This window comes from Arvicanthis niloticus, chromosome 11, assembly GCF_011762505.2.
Source record: "Arvicanthis niloticus isolate mArvNil1 chromosome 11, mArvNil1.pat.X, whole genome shotgun sequence".
Taxonomy (NCBI): Eukaryota; Metazoa; Chordata; class Mammalia; order Rodentia; family Muridae; genus Arvicanthis; species Arvicanthis niloticus.
Window position 1 is genome coordinate 13,239,160 of NC_047668.1, and position 17,731 is coordinate 13,256,890.

A 17,731-nucleotide genomic window follows, 5' to 3' on the forward strand; every position below is an offset into this window, starting at 1 on the left:
AAAACTACAAAGAACATTTACTTTCAGAAGGTGGGTTACTTTAGGCTGCAAGTATTCACCAAGCTAACAGTACTTTCTGAAGCTAACCCACAAAAAAGAAAATTTGAGGTGTTATCCTGTGCTAATGTAGCCATAGCTTCCCATCCAAGAACTCACTCTTTCATGTAAGCTTACACGTCTCAGAATTAAGACCCCTGTTTCCATTAATGACGAGTTACTGGCATTTTATAAGATGCATTGTATAGTTTATATAAAAGTAAAATGTTACATGGCTGGAAAATCTTCCTGTTACAGGACCGTGTGCTATGGATTAGAGTTTCTTCCATTTATAAACCTTTTATATAGCACAGTAGGTCACCCTTCAACATCATTTACCTAATTTTTTTTTTTTTTTGCTTCAATGAATTTGGCACATTGGAACTATCTTCCCTGTTTTAAAAATATTAACATTTGCTTTTTTGACTAGTTTTTTAATGTAAACTCTAAATATAATAAGATAAAGTAAAATATTTCGTTTATAGACCCTCTGAAAGTAGAGCATTTTCAAAGCAGGTAGGTGTCTCCACCCTACTTTTCATGAAGCATTTTACCCATTCAAGCAGACTTTTTAAAACAGCTTGTTTTGATAGCAGACTGTTCTCCTGTGGGCCTTCAGCCTTTGCTTCCTGGCAGCACCTTTGGTGCGAAAAGAGAGTGATCAATTGGGAGACTATCAGTGCCAGCATGCATAGAGTGATAAGTTAACACACCACTGGGAATTTCTAGGGCCCACCAAGATACTTCACTTCTAATGTGCTAACAAGCTCACTTTTCTACCTCTTGCCTCTTCAGTTATTTTTTTTCTCAGAAGAGCTTAGAAGTTGAGTGCATCAGGCATAATGAAAAGCTCTGTAGGAGGGAGAAGCAATAACCCCATTTTTCCCTTTTCAGCCAAATAGAAAATTAGTTTCTGGTAATACACAAAGGCCAGTATTTTTTGTACAAGGGGCACTGCTGTGAATCAAAGGACTCTATTAACTGCAGAAAATTCGGCAGCTGTGAATCTCCCCCAATGAAAAAAGTACTTTCCAACAAGTTGTGAGATATGTGGTATTATTTAGATTGAGCTGTCAGTTTCATCCTCTTTCCCTTGGAACCATAGCTCTTCTTTTTAAATGTTCTATGTTAGTTCTTTATGTTAAATTTGCCTCAGCAATGTCTGCTACCCTTCCATAAAATCCTCCTTCAACACTAGTCATTTTAAATCAGCATTTTACCCTCTTGCTGTATATTCTTCTTCTCCAAAAGAAATAAAATTCTTTTGGAGTTCAACCACAGTGTACCGAATCAAAAATAATAAATTATAAAGAAGTAGAACCCAGATTATTTCAATATTTGATGCAAAAACATAAATTGTAATCCAAGAAAATAGTATACAAGCCATTAAAAAGGCAGATGATGCTTCAAAGTCGAGTCGAGTCACAGTGGGTGCTCCGTCTCACCTCTTGACTACCAGGCTTTTTTGCCACCTCTTAATAAACTTTTGTGAATGTAACTGGCCATGATATTGCCCACTGAACTATAAGTTTAAATTATCTCCCAAGTGATTTTTCCTACTTTGAGTTGTAATTCCTAGAATTATGAAACTGAAATACTGAATTTTTAAAATTGTAATTTTTAAAAGAGAATAACAGATTTTAAGATGGAAAGACTAAAATGGCTGTTGTGGGGAATGGAAAAACCAAAACCAGTGGGTAAATTTTTGCTGTCCTATTTAAATGTCTTTTCATTGTCTTTGTTTAAATGTCAACATTGCACACCAAGTACAGCAGGAAAACTTAAAACCTCAAGAAGAAGCGTTAGGTGATTTCTCAGTTGAGAACTGTACGACACGAAGTCGGCATGTGCTTTCCCTGATAATTGTCTGTTGCTGCCTGCTGCTCTGCATCCTGACAGCCATTTCCATAGTGGCTTTCACGAACAACAGAAATATTCTCTCCCTTCCTTGCCCTTTCTATGCTAACAGTACAATCAGACCTGCAGAAACAGGAAGCCTGGAGTGGGTTGTTCAAAAGCAACAACACTTCAAGGTACTGGTTCCTTGTCAATAGTATCAGGGAATAATATGTGCTGAGAGGGAAGTCCTGTCTCTCTCTGTCAGTGTCAGGGCCCTGCAGATGCTTTGTTGGGCAGTACTGAGGAGTCCCGTGGACTCTTTGCAAATATTCCTGCTCGTTTCAGTGTTGTAATTGATGGGGTATTTTTTTCCTGACACACAGATTCAGCTATGCATTTATCTTAGCTGCATGGAGTTATTTGAGGATTATAGCAACAGTAGTCTTCCATTCAAAATGAGAACAATTGTTGAGAAAATACAGGGATTTTAAAAATGAAGAAGATATGCAGGAATTTCACAGTAAGCCTTTACAAATAAAAAAAAGGAAATTTGGGACATAGTATTTTAGGCAGCAGTATAATTTTTATTGAATGGCTTTTGAGAGTAAATCTGCAGATGAAAGTTGATTAACAAGATAAGATGGGCTAGACTAGCCAGCTAACAGTTGAATCTTTTCTCAAACTATACTAATAATAAATCAGTATTATAATTATTCTCTAGTACACTGTCTGCTAAACTATCATTTGTCATGGAGTCAAGAGAAAGAAACTTCCATTAAACACATCTTTATACTTTAAAAGGTGGGACTTGTAGTCACGAATAAGAACAGAGAACAGTTCACTAACGATGCATGCACTATTGTGGTCCTCTCAACGTGCTTGTTCACAACTGTCCAGTGCATCTCAGTCCATCCTTAACAGAGCGAATCAGCTACGAGGAGCGAGCACGGTACCTGCAAACAATTGTCCAGCACCACTTAGAGCCAACAACATTTGAAGACTTTGCAGCCCAGGTTTTCTCCCCAGCTCCCTACCATCACTTCCCTGCTGACGCAGGTAAGAGGAAAGGAAAGTGCTGGCCACTTGTCACAAACCCAAAATGCAATACCCTTTTCTTCTCAGTCTCGGTTGAATAAAATTCTCATCATTGAAATATATTATTCATGACTGTTTGAGTTTGGCCTGTAAATTTAATTTGTTTTCTTTTATCTAAATGTGGTTCCCTAAATATCCAGTAATCTTCATCAAAGTACATAATCCGTATCTTACCCCAGTCACTGGCTTTTGCTTTTCATGAGAATCTGAAGTATCTGCAGAGGGAACTCTCAACTTGAGAAGATCAAATTTTATGGCCAAGAATACAGTGTTGTCATCTCTAACTTTACAAGTAAAGCTAAACCAGTCTCAATTAAAGCATTTAGTACAACAAATTATGTTACAATATTTAAAGATTTTAAGAGGGTACTGCATTAATACACTTAACTAATTTTAAAGAAATCAGCAATATAAATAACTCATGGCCTTCCTTTCTGTAATGTCGTGCACTCCTTATGATTGTTTCATTTATTTTATTTTCCCTCTTTAGATCATTAAGTGTCAGTTCTGTTTATCTGAAGGTAAGACAAAGTGTCAACCAAAACTTCTGTCCTTCTCCCATCTCCTATTCCAGAGTTAGCAAGGTCTCTGCGTGTAACTCAGCAGTAAGAGAACTTAACACTGCCCTGGTTCATACTAAACATTTCAAAAATTATCACTAAATTTTTTCCCCGGAATTGTACTAACTAACCCAGGTCTGCATGAAACACTAACACGGTTTGGGGTAAAGTAACTAATGATAGGGCTCCTTGACGACGTGAGTTACACCTTGTTGTATTGACTGTTTGTTGTTTCTCAGCATGAAAACACAGCTCTATGGAACTGGCGTCATGTGTCTTTGTACTTCTGCAATGCATTCTATTGTTCCCAGACATCTGAACTCATCTGTTGGGTTTTGTCTGTGTGCCTTGCACTGCACTAAGTGCCTGAAATCCAGAGCTGAGTGTTATGGTGCCCAAGGGCTGCATAAAGAACACACTAGAAACTTGGCCACAGTAAACTACTTCTCATTCTTCTTACATCAAACACATTTTTATATCAGATAGATTTAAATTCATTACACATTTTAACCTAATCTATTTTTAAATAAAAATATAATTCTCAGTTGAGGTTTCATTAATGAAATTAAAACTGTCCTCCTTCCAGTAATAATTAATTTTCCATCAGAAAAAATAATTTTACCAAAGATCTTAGAAACCTTCCAAATGATAGAAAAGACATAGCAAAGAGAAAATATGTCATACTGGGTTAAATCTTTTGAAAATAAGACAAAAAGTGTAAGATTTGCTTTCATAGATGACACTGTATAAAACTATTAGATCAGTTTTGAATTAAGATAAAAAGGTGAAAGAAGGATATCAAAGGTAGATTAATGAGCAGCACAATGTCTACTGGGCTTTGTCATTGTCAGTCACAGAGAATATCTCATAGGATGTAAGGCTATATTAAAGAGATAAGAATGACACATTTGTAGCGTACAAATCCTTTTCCATTTCTATTGCTGTTCACCAGCAAAAACCCTTAGTACTTGTCATCTTAACGTTTCCTTCCTATTCTGTGTATTTTCCTGCACATGTAGTAGATACACCCATAGGAAAGAAGGAAGTAGTATTTTGAGCTTCGGAGACATTAGCACAGGATGTTGTTACCGAAGCCATCCAAAGCTCTGTTGACCTCATTTTTAATGCATCAGTGTTTTTGCAAATTTACTCAACAAGATACTTGACGTGACTGTTATCCAAGCAGAAATAAAAATGTGAACTTAAACATGGACCTAATAATGTGTTATAATTTTTTAGTTAACTTTTAAAATTGGACCATCAGAGACATGCACTCTGTTTCTATAAAAGGTGTTCTAAATGGCATACAGCCGGATTGTTGAGTGTGTTTCTGCAGACTTGAATAGTTAGGACACATTTTTATCTGAATGGTGCCCAGTTATACAATAAAAACTATAGTCACAAAACAGAGTATCTGAAGAATAATTTTTCTTCCATCTATTTCACTTCATTTTCCTGTCTTATTTCACCTCTTATGTAGAAAACTATCTTTTAAACTTTTAGTCAAAATGAGAAGCTGTGAAACAAGCCACTTAACGATTTGCACCTAACTGCTACTTTGCAGAATGTTATTTATTCATTCATTTATTTATTTGACAGTCTTGCTGTATAGCCCAGGTTAGCTTTGAACCCTTCTGAGCACTAGGATTATAGACTTGCACCAGCCAGCATACATGAAGGAATTCATTTTTTAATCATAAAGTTTGTCCCATTCAGTTGTTGCAATTGAGAATCAACTTTAGATATCCTTTGTATATAAAGCAATACTAGTCAGTAGTAATAACCTTGAAATTAAGTTTTTAACAAAATGATATCTACAGATGATATTCCTTGTAGTCAACCCTGTATTATACTTTATTTAGACTCAGTGGAGCAGTACTAATAACTGTGTTCATCAGGGATGGATGGCATGAACAGCCCAGTGGTAGGATGTGTGTTTACCAGACTCAGAGCCCTAAATGGGGAATAAAGTGTGTGTGTGTGTCTGTGTGTCTGTGTGTCTGTGTCTATGTCTGTGTCTGTGTGTGTGCGTGCGCGTGCGTGCGCATGTTTACATAATTCTGTTCATATAAAACTTCCTGGTTAACAATATTTGCTAATAGTGATGACATTTAAATCTAAAAGAAAATTTTCATGTAACTTTATTTAAATAGATATGAAAGATTTCAGTGCACCATAATTGATCCATAAATTTTATAACCATATTTTCTCAAAAGGTACTGTCTGTGGCACTAGACTGATAACATGTAAGGGAAATTATTTTCATCCCTAAGGTCATTGAGGGAAATACTGTGATGTCACACTATGTTGATCTTCCATAACTTCATTAAAATGTTATTAAATTTTTTTTGACCTTTAATTTTTTTAAAAAGGTTACAGGAAAAATCGTTTTATCTTTGTCAGGCATGAATGTGAAAAATGTAAAAGTTATATATATACAATATATTTCTTCTAGCTGTAAACTTGAAAATAAAATCATCCTTGTCCCTGGCCAGATTACAGTGATAGGTTTTAAATATTCATATTTTTCCCTAATGTTTCCTTGTTTTTTCAATAGTGTCCTGGGATTTTTTTTTTTGTAATAAAAATTATAAAGTGCTATTAAGGCACATAATTCTGCTTTGCTGTGTACACGATAATTACTTAGCTGTCCTTCTCAGTGTCTGCATTAAAAATATACCCATAATCATTCTAGTATTATGTATTTTTATTATATCAACCATAAATATTGGCTAGTATATCTGGAATTACTTATAAGCCTCTATTAATTCCTTCTTTTGAGTGGTTTTTCAGCAGCTTAGCTATTAAGTTCTTTAACAGTGAAGGAGTTGACCGATAACTTTGTCTACATGTACAATATGTACATATAGATACAGCTATACATATATACCACTTTTTATAATTACTTTTAGAAAATCAATGATTCAGATTTTTATCTAGAGATATAAAAATTTAAGTTAATAAATTCTAAAATATAATTATTCAAATAAATTATGACATCAAAATCAGAAATAACTTAGAGTGACTGTGAAGACCTAGAGTGACACCCAGCTGCCTTCATTCTAGCCTCAGCCGTGCTGTTAATTCTCATGTTAGGAGTTGTATGTGTAGGTAGGTTAGGATGTATGCGTGGCTGTCCATCTGCCTTTCTGAACCTTTAAGGAGGACGTGTCATCAGAGACAATGGTTTAGGTACTTTGAGTTTAATGTCTTTTTAATGCTATTTTAAACTTTCCTCCCAGACATTGAAATAATCTAAAAGAAAGTATTTTAGCTCCTTCAGATAATTACATAAAAAAACCTAAACTTAAAAGTGCCAATATGAAAATCAGATTCCTTGAGTATATTAGCATCATCTATAATTTGTTTGATTCTTTTAAAAATCAGATTTCCTGCTCAAATTTATGTGTCAGTAGATTAGTGTGAACTTGTAGACAGGCAGATATGTTCTGTTCAGTATCTTGAACTTGGAAGTTTGGCTTTTATGTTATTGACCAGTAGATAAAACTGATTTAAGAAACGTAATTTGTGGAAATAACTACTGGGTTCAGTTTCATATAGAACATTCATTTGGATGTAAAGCTTTTGTAATAAAAATAATAAAGTGATGATTAAGTGTGGGACACTGCCTACTGCAGTATGTGGACCCTTTCTTTCCATCTTAGCAGCATGTCTATGCAATTTTAAAAGGAGAAGAAATGATACCTGGACCCCCCCAGCACCTCACAGTTGGTGAGGCCAGCACCATCCTGACCTGCCTGCCTTCAGAGCTCACGCTCTGGGCATCACACTTCCCAGCTAGTGTGCTTTCAGCCCCTTGCTGCTGCTATCAGGAGAAGGGGAGGGAGGGAGGAGGGAGATTACTCAATACCCATCATAGTTACAGCTCAGAAACTGGTGTGGGGCTCTACTTCTTCTCTGGAAAAGCCCTTTAAAAAGAGTTTTAAGGTTGCCAAGGAAAACGTATGTTTTGAAATCAGATGGGTCTGGATTTCCATTGTAGTTCTGACATTTATACCACGTGAAGTCAAATCCATCAGTGCTATACCAGTTTTCTCATTTGTCAAGAGGTAAAATGCAAGACACCTGGCCTGCTTTATTCAGATCTAAAGTAATAGTTTTTGAATGGCTTAAAATGAAACCACTTGTTGGTCTGTATTTCTATACAGTTTGTTTTGAATAATGTGTTACTTCCTTTATGACAGTTTAGGGCTAAGTCTATGTAATCTTAATTATTGACTCTGTAAATAACATTATAAACAGTAGGTTTATTGAGATAATCTGACCTCTAAGGTTGTATTTTATAGCACTGTCAATATAAGAGAAGATAAACCCTTTGATTTCTAGAAGTTAAACATAAATGTATATTACAGATATCTTCCACACGGGGATGATTATATTTCATAGGTGATCATTCTCTCCAAAAACCCTTTCTAGTTTCTACTCTTCCTTCCAAACCTCCTCTGTTGTGATTCGAGTCTCCCATTTACTGTAACTGTGAGCTTTTAATGTAGCCATATCTGTACCTGTTCTTCACAAGGATCTTTGCTCCACACTCACTAGTCTCCACAGCTTGTCAAGGTGACTGTTGTTGTCTCCATTTCCAAATAAAAAAATTACTCCAGTCAGCTTGCCCAAGAAAATAAGTAATAAAGCAAGAGATGGGCCAGCAAAATGGCTCAGCAGATAAGGTGCTTGCCACCAAGCCAGACGCCTGAGTTTATTCCCCAGGAACCACATGGTACAGGTAAAGAACTGACTGTCACAAGCTGTCTTCTAACCTCCACACATGCATCATGACATTCACTGTGCAGAGAGAGAGAGAATAGATGTAAATATATAATAATAATAATTATTATTATTATTATAAAACAAGAGACCAGAAGCTCCTAACCCCATTCTAACACATTCCCATTATGGTTTATCTAATTGAAGGTACTTTCAAAGTTTCAATAGACTTTATTTGCCAATAACTTTAGGAAGTTTTAAAGTGGTTGTGTTTGTCAGCAGATAATACAGACCAAATAAAAATAAATTAAAAAAAAACCCACTTGTGTTTCCATTTGAAGTGTCTGTGGTGCCTTCCAAAGGCATATCCGTGATGTCATCTATGATGTTTACTGTGATCAGCATGCAGTATATACAACTTGTACAGTCGGATGTAGACAGGCTGTAGGGTACTGTGCAGTCAGACGGCTAGTGCGTGGAGATAGGAGCCCGGGGTACTTTTTAAACTACCCTGAAAGGTGCAGACTGATAGAAATAACTCAGTGATATCTTCATGACTCATAAGGTATAGATCAATAATTAGGAAGGATAGAATAGGAAATGGCAAGTGTGTCTATATTTTTTACAAATCCAAAACTGAGGCCTGCCTCCTGTGAGCTGCTGCGGAGTGTGGCTGTGCTGAGTATATTCCATGTGTCATTTGTAGGAGTGTAAGCATGAGACCCCCACCAGCCCTGCCTCCGTTTGCTTCATTTTAATTACATGACATTTAGTCATTTTAATGTGGCTATAGCACCTCATTACAGTGCCTATTGTGAGACCATAAGAAAGACATGGGGAAGCGGCTAGTTTTGAGGAAAGTGTCTTCTACCTAGAGAAGCAGGATATGCGCCCTCTCCCCAAAGATCAGCTTTCTTTTCTGTTGTTTGAAAGTAGGGAAAGAACAGTGCTTTTCACTGTCAGACTGCCTTCAAGAGTTAGAGTTTCGGTCAGTGAAAACAGCTCCAAAGAGTCTTTATTCTAGTACTGGGTTTGAGGAGTAAGAATTACATGAATAAAGATTTTTTACTGGGATGCTTGAAAGCAGTGCTCTCCAGTAAAACTCCTGTGGTAACGTAAATGTCACGTGTCTGCTCTATCCAAGATGGGAGCAATTAACCAGGCATGACTCCGCACTTGAATATGGCTAGTGTAGCAAGGAATTTAATTTCTTAATTTTAATCCCATGAAGTTTAAATGTTTTAATATGGCTGTTATCCTATACATTGTCTATCTAAAGGTCTTATAACTGAATTGTAAGACAATATCAGTGCAGTGAACACAATAGACAGTAGATGTTTCTCGGCTCTCTCACAGACTTTTTTTCCTGTTCTCTTTCCTATTTGAACTTGTTTTGTTAGTTGGTAAGTATGGCATCTGAACTTGGGGGCACTGGCCACTGTGGGACATCACCACCCTAACTCATCGCATGCCGGTTGTGTTCCTAATAGAAACCTGGTTGTTCTCTGTTGCTCGGGTAACTAGCGCCTGCAGTCTCTCACATCTGTCTCTGTCTGCTCTTTTGTTCTCCACTCTGCTTGCTACTCCATTTCTTCCTTCACAGCAGAAAGGCATGCACTGCTAGTACTGTTCTTCCAAACCTCGCTAGAGACAGTGCCCTCAAGGTAACAGCCCCGGGAGGGAGCTCAGCTTTTGCTCCTCTGTGGCTTTTTCCAACCCTTGTGCCAGGTTTCCCTAAATGAATTGTGGACTTATAGTCCCTCAGGGTTATAGTTTGTATTACTGTGACCCAGCTCAGATCATTGGGAAGAGTAACATAAGCAATAGTACTCGCTGCTTTATTTAAAGGGCCAGCTTCATCTCAGTTAGAAAGATGTCAGAGGAGCTACTTTGGGCAGATGATGCACGAGTCTGGATGACCAGACTCGTGCATCATCATTGTACCATTTGGTCTTTAAAAGTACTTTGGAGAATTCCTGGGGGGGGGGGGGGGGAGATTATATTCTCAAGATATCTCAGTAGGATCTGTACAAGGAATACATTTTTTCTTTTACAAATATGTATACCTTCAGTTTAAGCATAAGTGTTTTATTATGTAGAAACACTAGTATAATTATTCCCAAGCCCAAAGTATCGGTGAGGAGCTGGAAGAACCGCCCTGTAAGTGAAAGAGGAGTTTCCTATTGTGAATGTGTTTTGCCTACTTTAAAATTCTGTATCTACTAATTCTACTGCTAGCTATAGATGTCTGACTAGCTTTCAAATGAAAATTCCTATATTTTTCCCTCTCGCAAGCATTTGTCTGCTCCTTCTGTAGCCGACTTAAATAGCTGGCATGGTCTCCTACGGACTTCCTGTTTGGAGCCTGTGCTAGTGTCAGAGATCCTCTGTCAGGGCAAAGCTGCTCTTCCTTCCCACCCCCTTTGCCCATCCCTGCATGCCAGTGGCAGTTTGGATTTCTGTTCTTTCAGACCCGAAGATTTTACTTCCAGTTGCTTTTTGCAGGACACTATGATTGGTGCTTTCTTTAATATGATGGCATGAGTCACCAAATTACAGCGTTTCAGTGAGCTTTGGGGAACAGCGAGTCTGGGACTTAATTTTTTTCACCTCTAAAGTCCTTACAAAGGGTTGGGATCCTGCTTCAGATTAGCAGCAGAAAGGTTATTCTGGTGTGAGAGCCTGAAGAATACTAATGTGCTCACTCTTTCCTGCAGGATCCTACCCAGAGATTCCACCCAGTGACGCTCCCACAGCAGCACAGGTAGATGGGGCTGACCTGGCCTCTCCCATGTCTCCTCGAACTAGCAAAAGCCGCATGTCCATGAAGCTGCGTCGGTCCTCTGGCTCAGCCAATAAATCCTAAGGAGACAAACAGCCTGGCAGTGATCAGCAGTAGTGTTAACTCTTTCAGGCCTCGTGTTTGCCATAACACTCATGCTCCTTCCTGTGCATTTATTTGAGAAAACACTGGACTTAAAGTAATTTTCAACTTACTGTTTTAAATTTGGACTATTTATTTAAATCAGTTTTTTTTCACACTCCAAGCTGCCGTATTTTGAGGGTTGAGTTTTATTCCATACTTCACGTTCCTAGATAATCATGTCTAAGTAGTGTTACCTTCAAGTTCACGATGAATGTTGAGCCAAAATATAATTGGACAGATAGTCTTATGTTATTTATTGTGCCTCATTACAACTTTATGATTCAGTAAATGCATAGTTTTTACTAATTTTTTTTTGGTGGTGCTGGGACTGGAAGCCAGCTTGCCGAGCATGCTCGGCAAGCACACCATCCTCCACAGCCCAGGCCACAAACTGGATGAATGGAAGCACTTACAGTTGGAGCAGAGCTGCCCATCTGTGTGTCACATAGGCTGCATACAGGATGTTTGTGTTACAAACAGAAGCACTCGTAACAGCCATGCAGCAGCTCAGATCCACCTGAAATTACATGTGGTAACATTGTCTCCCCAGTGCAGACGATGACACAACACACTCAATAACCAGGAAAATCAACTGAACATTGATTTCTATTTAGCTTTCAAACAACTTTGTTCTGCTTTTTTAGGTGGCATCACTGTTAAATGCTATTTCTGTTTTGAGGCTGTGGTCCTTTATTATTGACCAGTTTATCCTGGTGTGTCTGTGTACTTTCTTAAGTACCAAGAAGAAGGTGATGGAGAAAAGGGTAGAAAACTTTTTTTGCTCAAATTATGTGTATTGTTAAAAGCAATGGAACATGACCCACAAGTCTAAGTTAAATATAATATTTTAGTACTAAACTTGGCTGCAGGTGCAGGTTGGTATGCACCCCACCTCCAGAAGTATTTCCTGTAGTAAATAAGCAACCTCCTTTTCTTTAACATGGGCATCTCCTAAGGAAATGTAGCATGATTGATACCAACTGCATGTGTAAATATATCATCCTGACAAACCACAGAGTATAAATTATGTATCATTCATGTAGTGGCTACAGATTTGTAATGGGACAAAAAGATGACATGGTATTTAATAAAACAAAATAAAAATATTCTTCACATTTCCTGTCCATGATCATATTCTATTGCGTGTATTTTCGGACACTGGGAGCTGTAACATACCCCTGTGGTACCTTAGCTAATCATGAAAAGTAAAGAAATGTGTTCTCAGCAACAGGAACATGTTTCTCAGGGCCCACCATCAGTGTAAGCATTCACTATATCTCAGGGCTCCCCCACCATCAGTGCAAGCATTCACTATATCTCAGGGCTCCCCCACCATAAGTGCAAGCATTCACTAAATCTCAGGGCTCCCCCACCATCAGTGCAAGCATTCACTAAAGACCAAAATCAGTGTGACCATCTCATGGCATTTGAGTTTTTACATTTTCAGTGTTTTAAATATATTTTCAGGAATAGAACTTTTCTACCAAATTTTTCTAAGCAAATACTTAGAGTTCCTATGTACTTTTTTATGAAAATTAATTCTTATAAATAAAAACAAATGAGTAAAGAGAGCCTGCAAGAATATGATTAATCTCTACAGAGAGTTTCCCTGCAGCCAACAGGAAACATTTTTCAAAGGAAAATCAAATTTAACTCCTTACGTGCTTCTGTTGAACTGATAACTGGTAACAAGGTGGAGAGGAAGTGCTGACCTGAAACAGTGAAACTGATTAGCACCGTTTGTTTAATTCCTGTCATCTCCAGGTAACACTGTTGAGTAGACTTAAAAAAAAAAAAAAAAAAAAAAAAAAAAAAAAAAAACTTGTTCTATTTTCTGTTGCATTCATTGTGGGGTGTTTTTGCAGAGTTAAAGAAAAAATAGTTTATATTCTGTCTTGCATGGAGCTGCTGTAGTCTGCAGCTAGACTTAAGGAGGAATTCCCGTTGCATTTTACCACCATTATATTCATTTGCTAGATATAGTATCACCTGCCTTTGTGTTGTGTCAGAATAGGTCCCTAAGGATCTAGGGAAAATACTGGGGAGGTAAGAAATGTGTTTTTAAAAATACACTGTATTTAGCCATTTCTTAAGACAGAATAAAACAAGCATAGTCTACATACATTTATTTGGTGGAACCATTCTTACAAATCTATTTGTCAAAGAGCACTCTGCCAGTATCCCAGACTCTGGCTATAGAGGGAATAGTTACAGAATACACATTGAATATGAGGTACAAAAAGAAATTCAAAAGTTGCTCCTGAAAAGAAAATATAAAATAATGAGTGAATTGCCATTCAGTTCATGGTAGATTGCAAGTGTTAACATCTCCCTTAAGTCAGTTTATGATATGGTATGCAGCAGATTTACAGCATAATCATTACATAATTTAAATGAAATCTTGCTATAAAAACATTCACACTTCAGGAATGAGTATTTCTTTAATGTTATGTAAGGAAAAAATTATAAGTAGCTCCCCCTAATGCAGCACATAAAATAGAAAACTTCAGAGGGCACCAACTCCTTCTCGTTAAGCAACACCTTCCCTGCCTCCAAAGCCTAATTTAAAAGAAGGGCCTAAGACATCCAGTTGAGGAAAGAAAGTTCCAGGGACATTGTCGCACCAGACAACAACATCCTCGGATTTCCTGTCCGTTTACTCGGCTCTGAGTCTTCCTTCCCTTCAGGTTTGACGTTAGTCACATAGCTTGATCCGAAGAATATACAAGGCAAATAAATAAATAAATAAAAATAAAAAATAAAAAAACTGACCCTATTGAGACAGAAACAACATAAGTGCCTGTGGTGGCAAAAGAAAAAAAAAAAAACGTTGGTGACTACCATGTTTGGTAGAACCTTGTGTAGACAGACGTGCAGGCGATCACTACTATTTTCCATAGGAACTACAAACCCAAGAGGGATCCATTGGGGTCTCCAGTGTCTTAAGGAAGGGGAAATCCTATTTTAGTGGAAATGACGACGTGAAGCTGTCAGCGTTGACCGTAAATTTTAATGCCAAGTACATACCTTCTCTAGAGAGGGGGTTTTACATCTTGTTGCCCTCTCCTCTGGCAGATCATGGCAAAGAGTTTTAAGAGGGAAGGCATAGAAAGGAGACTGGAAAATTGCAAGATGAAAGCTCCACAGGAGTTCCCTGTATTGTTTTCTTCAAGCCATTCTTGAAATCTCGACAGGCCTTGGTCCTCAACAGCCAGGCCTCAGTGGCATCTGCAGCAGCAGCACTTGCCGGCTTTCGGAGGGGTGACACTTATTAATGTGCCGGGTCAAGCCGGGGGAGCTAAAAAAAGTGGACGGGCAGTACTTGCAGGAGAAAATCTGCTGAGCGCTACCATCGGATGCCCCTCCGGGGCCCGCTTCCGAAGGAGCCCCGACCAAGGTGGGCAATAGTAGCTCCTCGCGGACGGCGTGCCATAGCCGGTGCTTCTCTCGGATATCCGCGGACGGGAACTGCGCCCCGCAAAGTGGGCACGAAAAGGTGAGTGGGGCCGTGCGCTCCGAGCCAAAACCCGGGGTTGGCACACGGGCCGAACCCGTCTCATGGGTGCCCAGGTGCTTGCGCAAATAGGCTTGGCGACGAAACTTTTTGTGACAATATGGGCACACGAAGACCTCGGATGTCGCTCCTGAGCTGGCACCACTCGGTCCGGGCCCGTGGCGCCCTAGAATCACCTCGGGGTAGGGAGCCTGCGGTCGCGCGGCCTCGGGGTGCACCAGAGCCTGCAGGCCGGGACGCGCGGCGCTGTCCCGGTGCTGACCGTCCCCGGAGCTGTCCCGAGCCTGCGGGTGCTGATCGTCGGTCCGGGGCACGCGACCGTTCTCCTTGCCCGCCGCCAGGGAAGGGTCGGGAGGGGTCAGCGGCGCATAAGGAGGTTTACTCGCAGCGCAGGCAGGCGTGGGACGTGGCTTGTGCCAGCGGCGGTGGGAGGCGAGGTTCGCGGGGCAGCTGAAGACCTTGTCGCACTCGGGACAGCGGTACTCGACGCGCACGATGCGGGAGCAGCGGTGCTGAGCCAGCGCGAAGGGGTCCGCGTACTGCTGCTTGCACAGCTGGCAGATGAACTCCCCCAGCGGTGTGCGGACGCCGCCCAGAGCCGGTGCCGGCGCCCCGGGCTCCTCCTCTTTGATCTTCAGACCCAGCACCGGGGACGTGGTCACCTCATCTGCGAAGCTCAGCCTCCTCACCGCCTTAGGTTTCCTGACGACTGCGGACGCTGAGGAGCAGCCTGGGGCACCCTTACCTCGGCGCTGGAGACCATGCGGGGCGGGCACGGGGACTGGGACTGGGATGGATACAGGGACCCGCGGCGGCGCCAACTGCTCCCCCGAGGTCGCGGCCGCGGGCGCCGCGGCGCAGAAGGCGGTGGCGCTGGGGAAGGACTCTGCGGAGACCGGTGAGCGCAAGCAGCGCTCCAGGAACGCACGGCGCAGCTCGGGGCCCGCCGGCCTCTCGGGGCTGGGTCCGGAGCCGTCGCCGCCACCCGTGCCCCACTCGGCGCCGTCCTGCAGGGGTGCGAGACAGGGGGACCCCAACAGCCCTCGACGAGGCTCCTCCGGCGAGGGTGGCACCGCGAGGGGACCCGGAGGGGGAAATAGCGGTTCCGCTGGGCGCGCGCGGTAGGAGCTGCCCGAGCGCTTGGTTCGCTTCACCAGGAAGCCCCTCGGCATGGTGGGTCGGGTGCCCGGGCGAGCCCCGGAGCTAGGCAGGCTGGACCGAGCCGGGCATGCGGCCGCCCGCTTTATAGCTGAGACGCCGGGCCGGGTCGGGCCGGGCCCCTCGGGTGCGTCGGCCAATCAGGAGTGGGAGCGGGTCCCGGGGCGGGGCCTCCGCCCGGCCGGACGCCCCGACAGAGACGCGGGAAGACGAGCGGGCACGAAGAGGCTTGGGGCGCCCAGTACACGCTTGGAGACCACGCGCTGGGGAGCCAGGAACCACTAGCGCGCCACACGCCGGAAGCCGACCGGGCCCGCGCCTGGGCGTCGCGCCGAAAGGCTCGGCCGCCTCGGGAAGACAGTGGAGGGACGGCCGCCGCGACCAGGCGGGAATCCGCGCGGGAACGGGTTAACGTCCCTCTGCCAGTACTGAGCTGATGAGCCGCTGCGAGCGAACTGCAGGGCGGCTAAATCCACCGCCCTGTGCCTACACTTGACGGCGGGAGCACGTCTGCCATCCAGTATCGATCGGGACTGCGCGCTTCTGTGATACTATGAGAATTCATCTGGGGAGAAGAGCTCTCGGCGCCGCAGATCGTGCGTGCTGGCAAACCTCTGGAGCTCAGGACGTGCACGGTTCGGGCGCCGAGCTCTTGGCTGATAAGTGCCCCCTCCCCTGGGGAAGAGGAGTGAGTGGGGAGGGGAAGGGATCTAATTTTCAACTGTCCTCACATAAAGTGGTTTCTCTGTTCACACTTTCCACTTAAGCTACCCAGAGACATGACTTAATGCCTAACTGGCCTGTTTAGCATGGAGGGGATTGAGTGAGAAATGCTGGTGGAATCGGCATTACATCTGCTTCCCTGTACATGACAAGAGACACTCTGTAAAAGATGTGCAGTAGACGAACTCAACAGATTGTCCTCTGGGCCCCTTGCCACCAGCCGGCACTTTGTTGTTGTCGTTAAGAACCTAGAGAGATTTGTAAGTTTGTAGTACTAGCTGAAGGTGAAATAATTAGCCATATTCAACAGAGGTACCGTGCAATGGACCTCTATAACAACGTACCTTTATAACAAAACCCATGCAATGTGAGAAGAGGAAAGGGAAAGAACAGTGCTCGCTCACGGCTCCTGAAACAGAACTGAAAGAAGACTCAGTTAAAGTGGAATGCAGGCTAAGAGTCCCACCATCAGTGAGTAATTACATGGAGGACAGTATTTAAGGAACGGGACATAAAGGTCTATTTATCTCTGATTGTGCATCAGGTTATACTTAAGCATGCATGCACGCGTGCGCACACACACACACACCCTGAAAACAAGTTTCACAAAATAATATTTAACCAAATATGCTGGATTCTCTGGTTTTCTGTTGAGTCCTGCTGCACTTTTAGAACTGGGTTAAGTCCAGCAGTTATAATGCTTTCCACTAAACAGTGTGGAGTCGTGTACAGTAAGTGTGAGATTTTACAATCTAAATTCCTATCCCGAGTCATTGAAATCCTAAGGTCCTAAGAGGGTTGATAAACTCAATTTCCCAAGGCGGCCATTTCTGACATGTCAGTTACCTAGGGCCAGACTTCTCGTTCAAATTCACCTCTTTCTACCCCTTGCCCAGAACGGTTTTTCCTTGAAGCAAAGAATATTGGCACATGTTGTCCACCAGATCCAGTACGACTCCCCCGCCCTCTTCAACAACAACCTTCCTGGAAAACAATAGGACACAGTACACCTGGATTTTTTTTCAATTCTTAATTTACAACTTTCTAGAAAATATGGATAAAGAAAACTCTTTGCCACGATATTATTGGTGACTGTAAATAAGCTGAGATTAGGTCGAGGAAATCATCCCTACCAAAGAAGATGAGTTAGCC

General features: G+C 41.7%; 2 protein-coding genes across 8 annotated transcripts in view; one reads left to right on the top strand and one right to left on the bottom strand.

Moving 5' to 3' along the window:
- Ralgapa1 (Ral GTPase activating protein catalytic subunit alpha 1) overlaps positions 1 to 12,299 on the top strand; it is a 210,746-nt gene extending 198,447 nt beyond the window's left edge. For 5 of the 7 annotated variants that reach the window (XM_034514149.2, XM_076941862.1, XM_034514154.2 and 2 more), the window contains 2 exons: positions 2,807 to 2,931; positions 10,976 to 12,299. In XM_034514149.2, the coding sequence (XP_034370040.1) occupies positions 2,807 to 2,931; positions 10,976 to 11,124 (274 nt within the window). In that variant the 3' untranslated portion in view covers positions 11,125 to 12,299. Of the gene's footprint in view, positions 1 to 2,806; positions 2,932 to 3,460; positions 3,492 to 9,614; positions 9,662 to 10,975 lie in introns of all 7 variants that reach the window. The other 2 variants (XR_013113153.1, XM_034514151.2) reach the window with 2 other exon arrangements.
- Positions 12,300 to 14,388: 2,089 nt separating this feature from the next.
- Positions 14,389 to 15,984, bottom strand: Insm2 (INSM transcriptional repressor 2). Its single transcript, XM_034514659.2, has one exon. It carries the CDS (start codon positions 15,868 to 15,870, stop codon positions 14,389 to 14,391), a length of 1,482 nt encoding a protein of 493 aa, XP_034370550.1. The 5' UTR covers positions 15,871 to 15,984.
- Positions 15,985 to 17,731: the final 1,747 nt, after the last annotated feature.

Coding starts and splice junctions, on each gene's coding strand:
- Insm2 (XM_034514659.2), bottom strand. CDS start 15,870: ATGCCGAGGGGCTTCCTGGTGAAGCGAACCAAGCGCTCGGGCAGCTCC.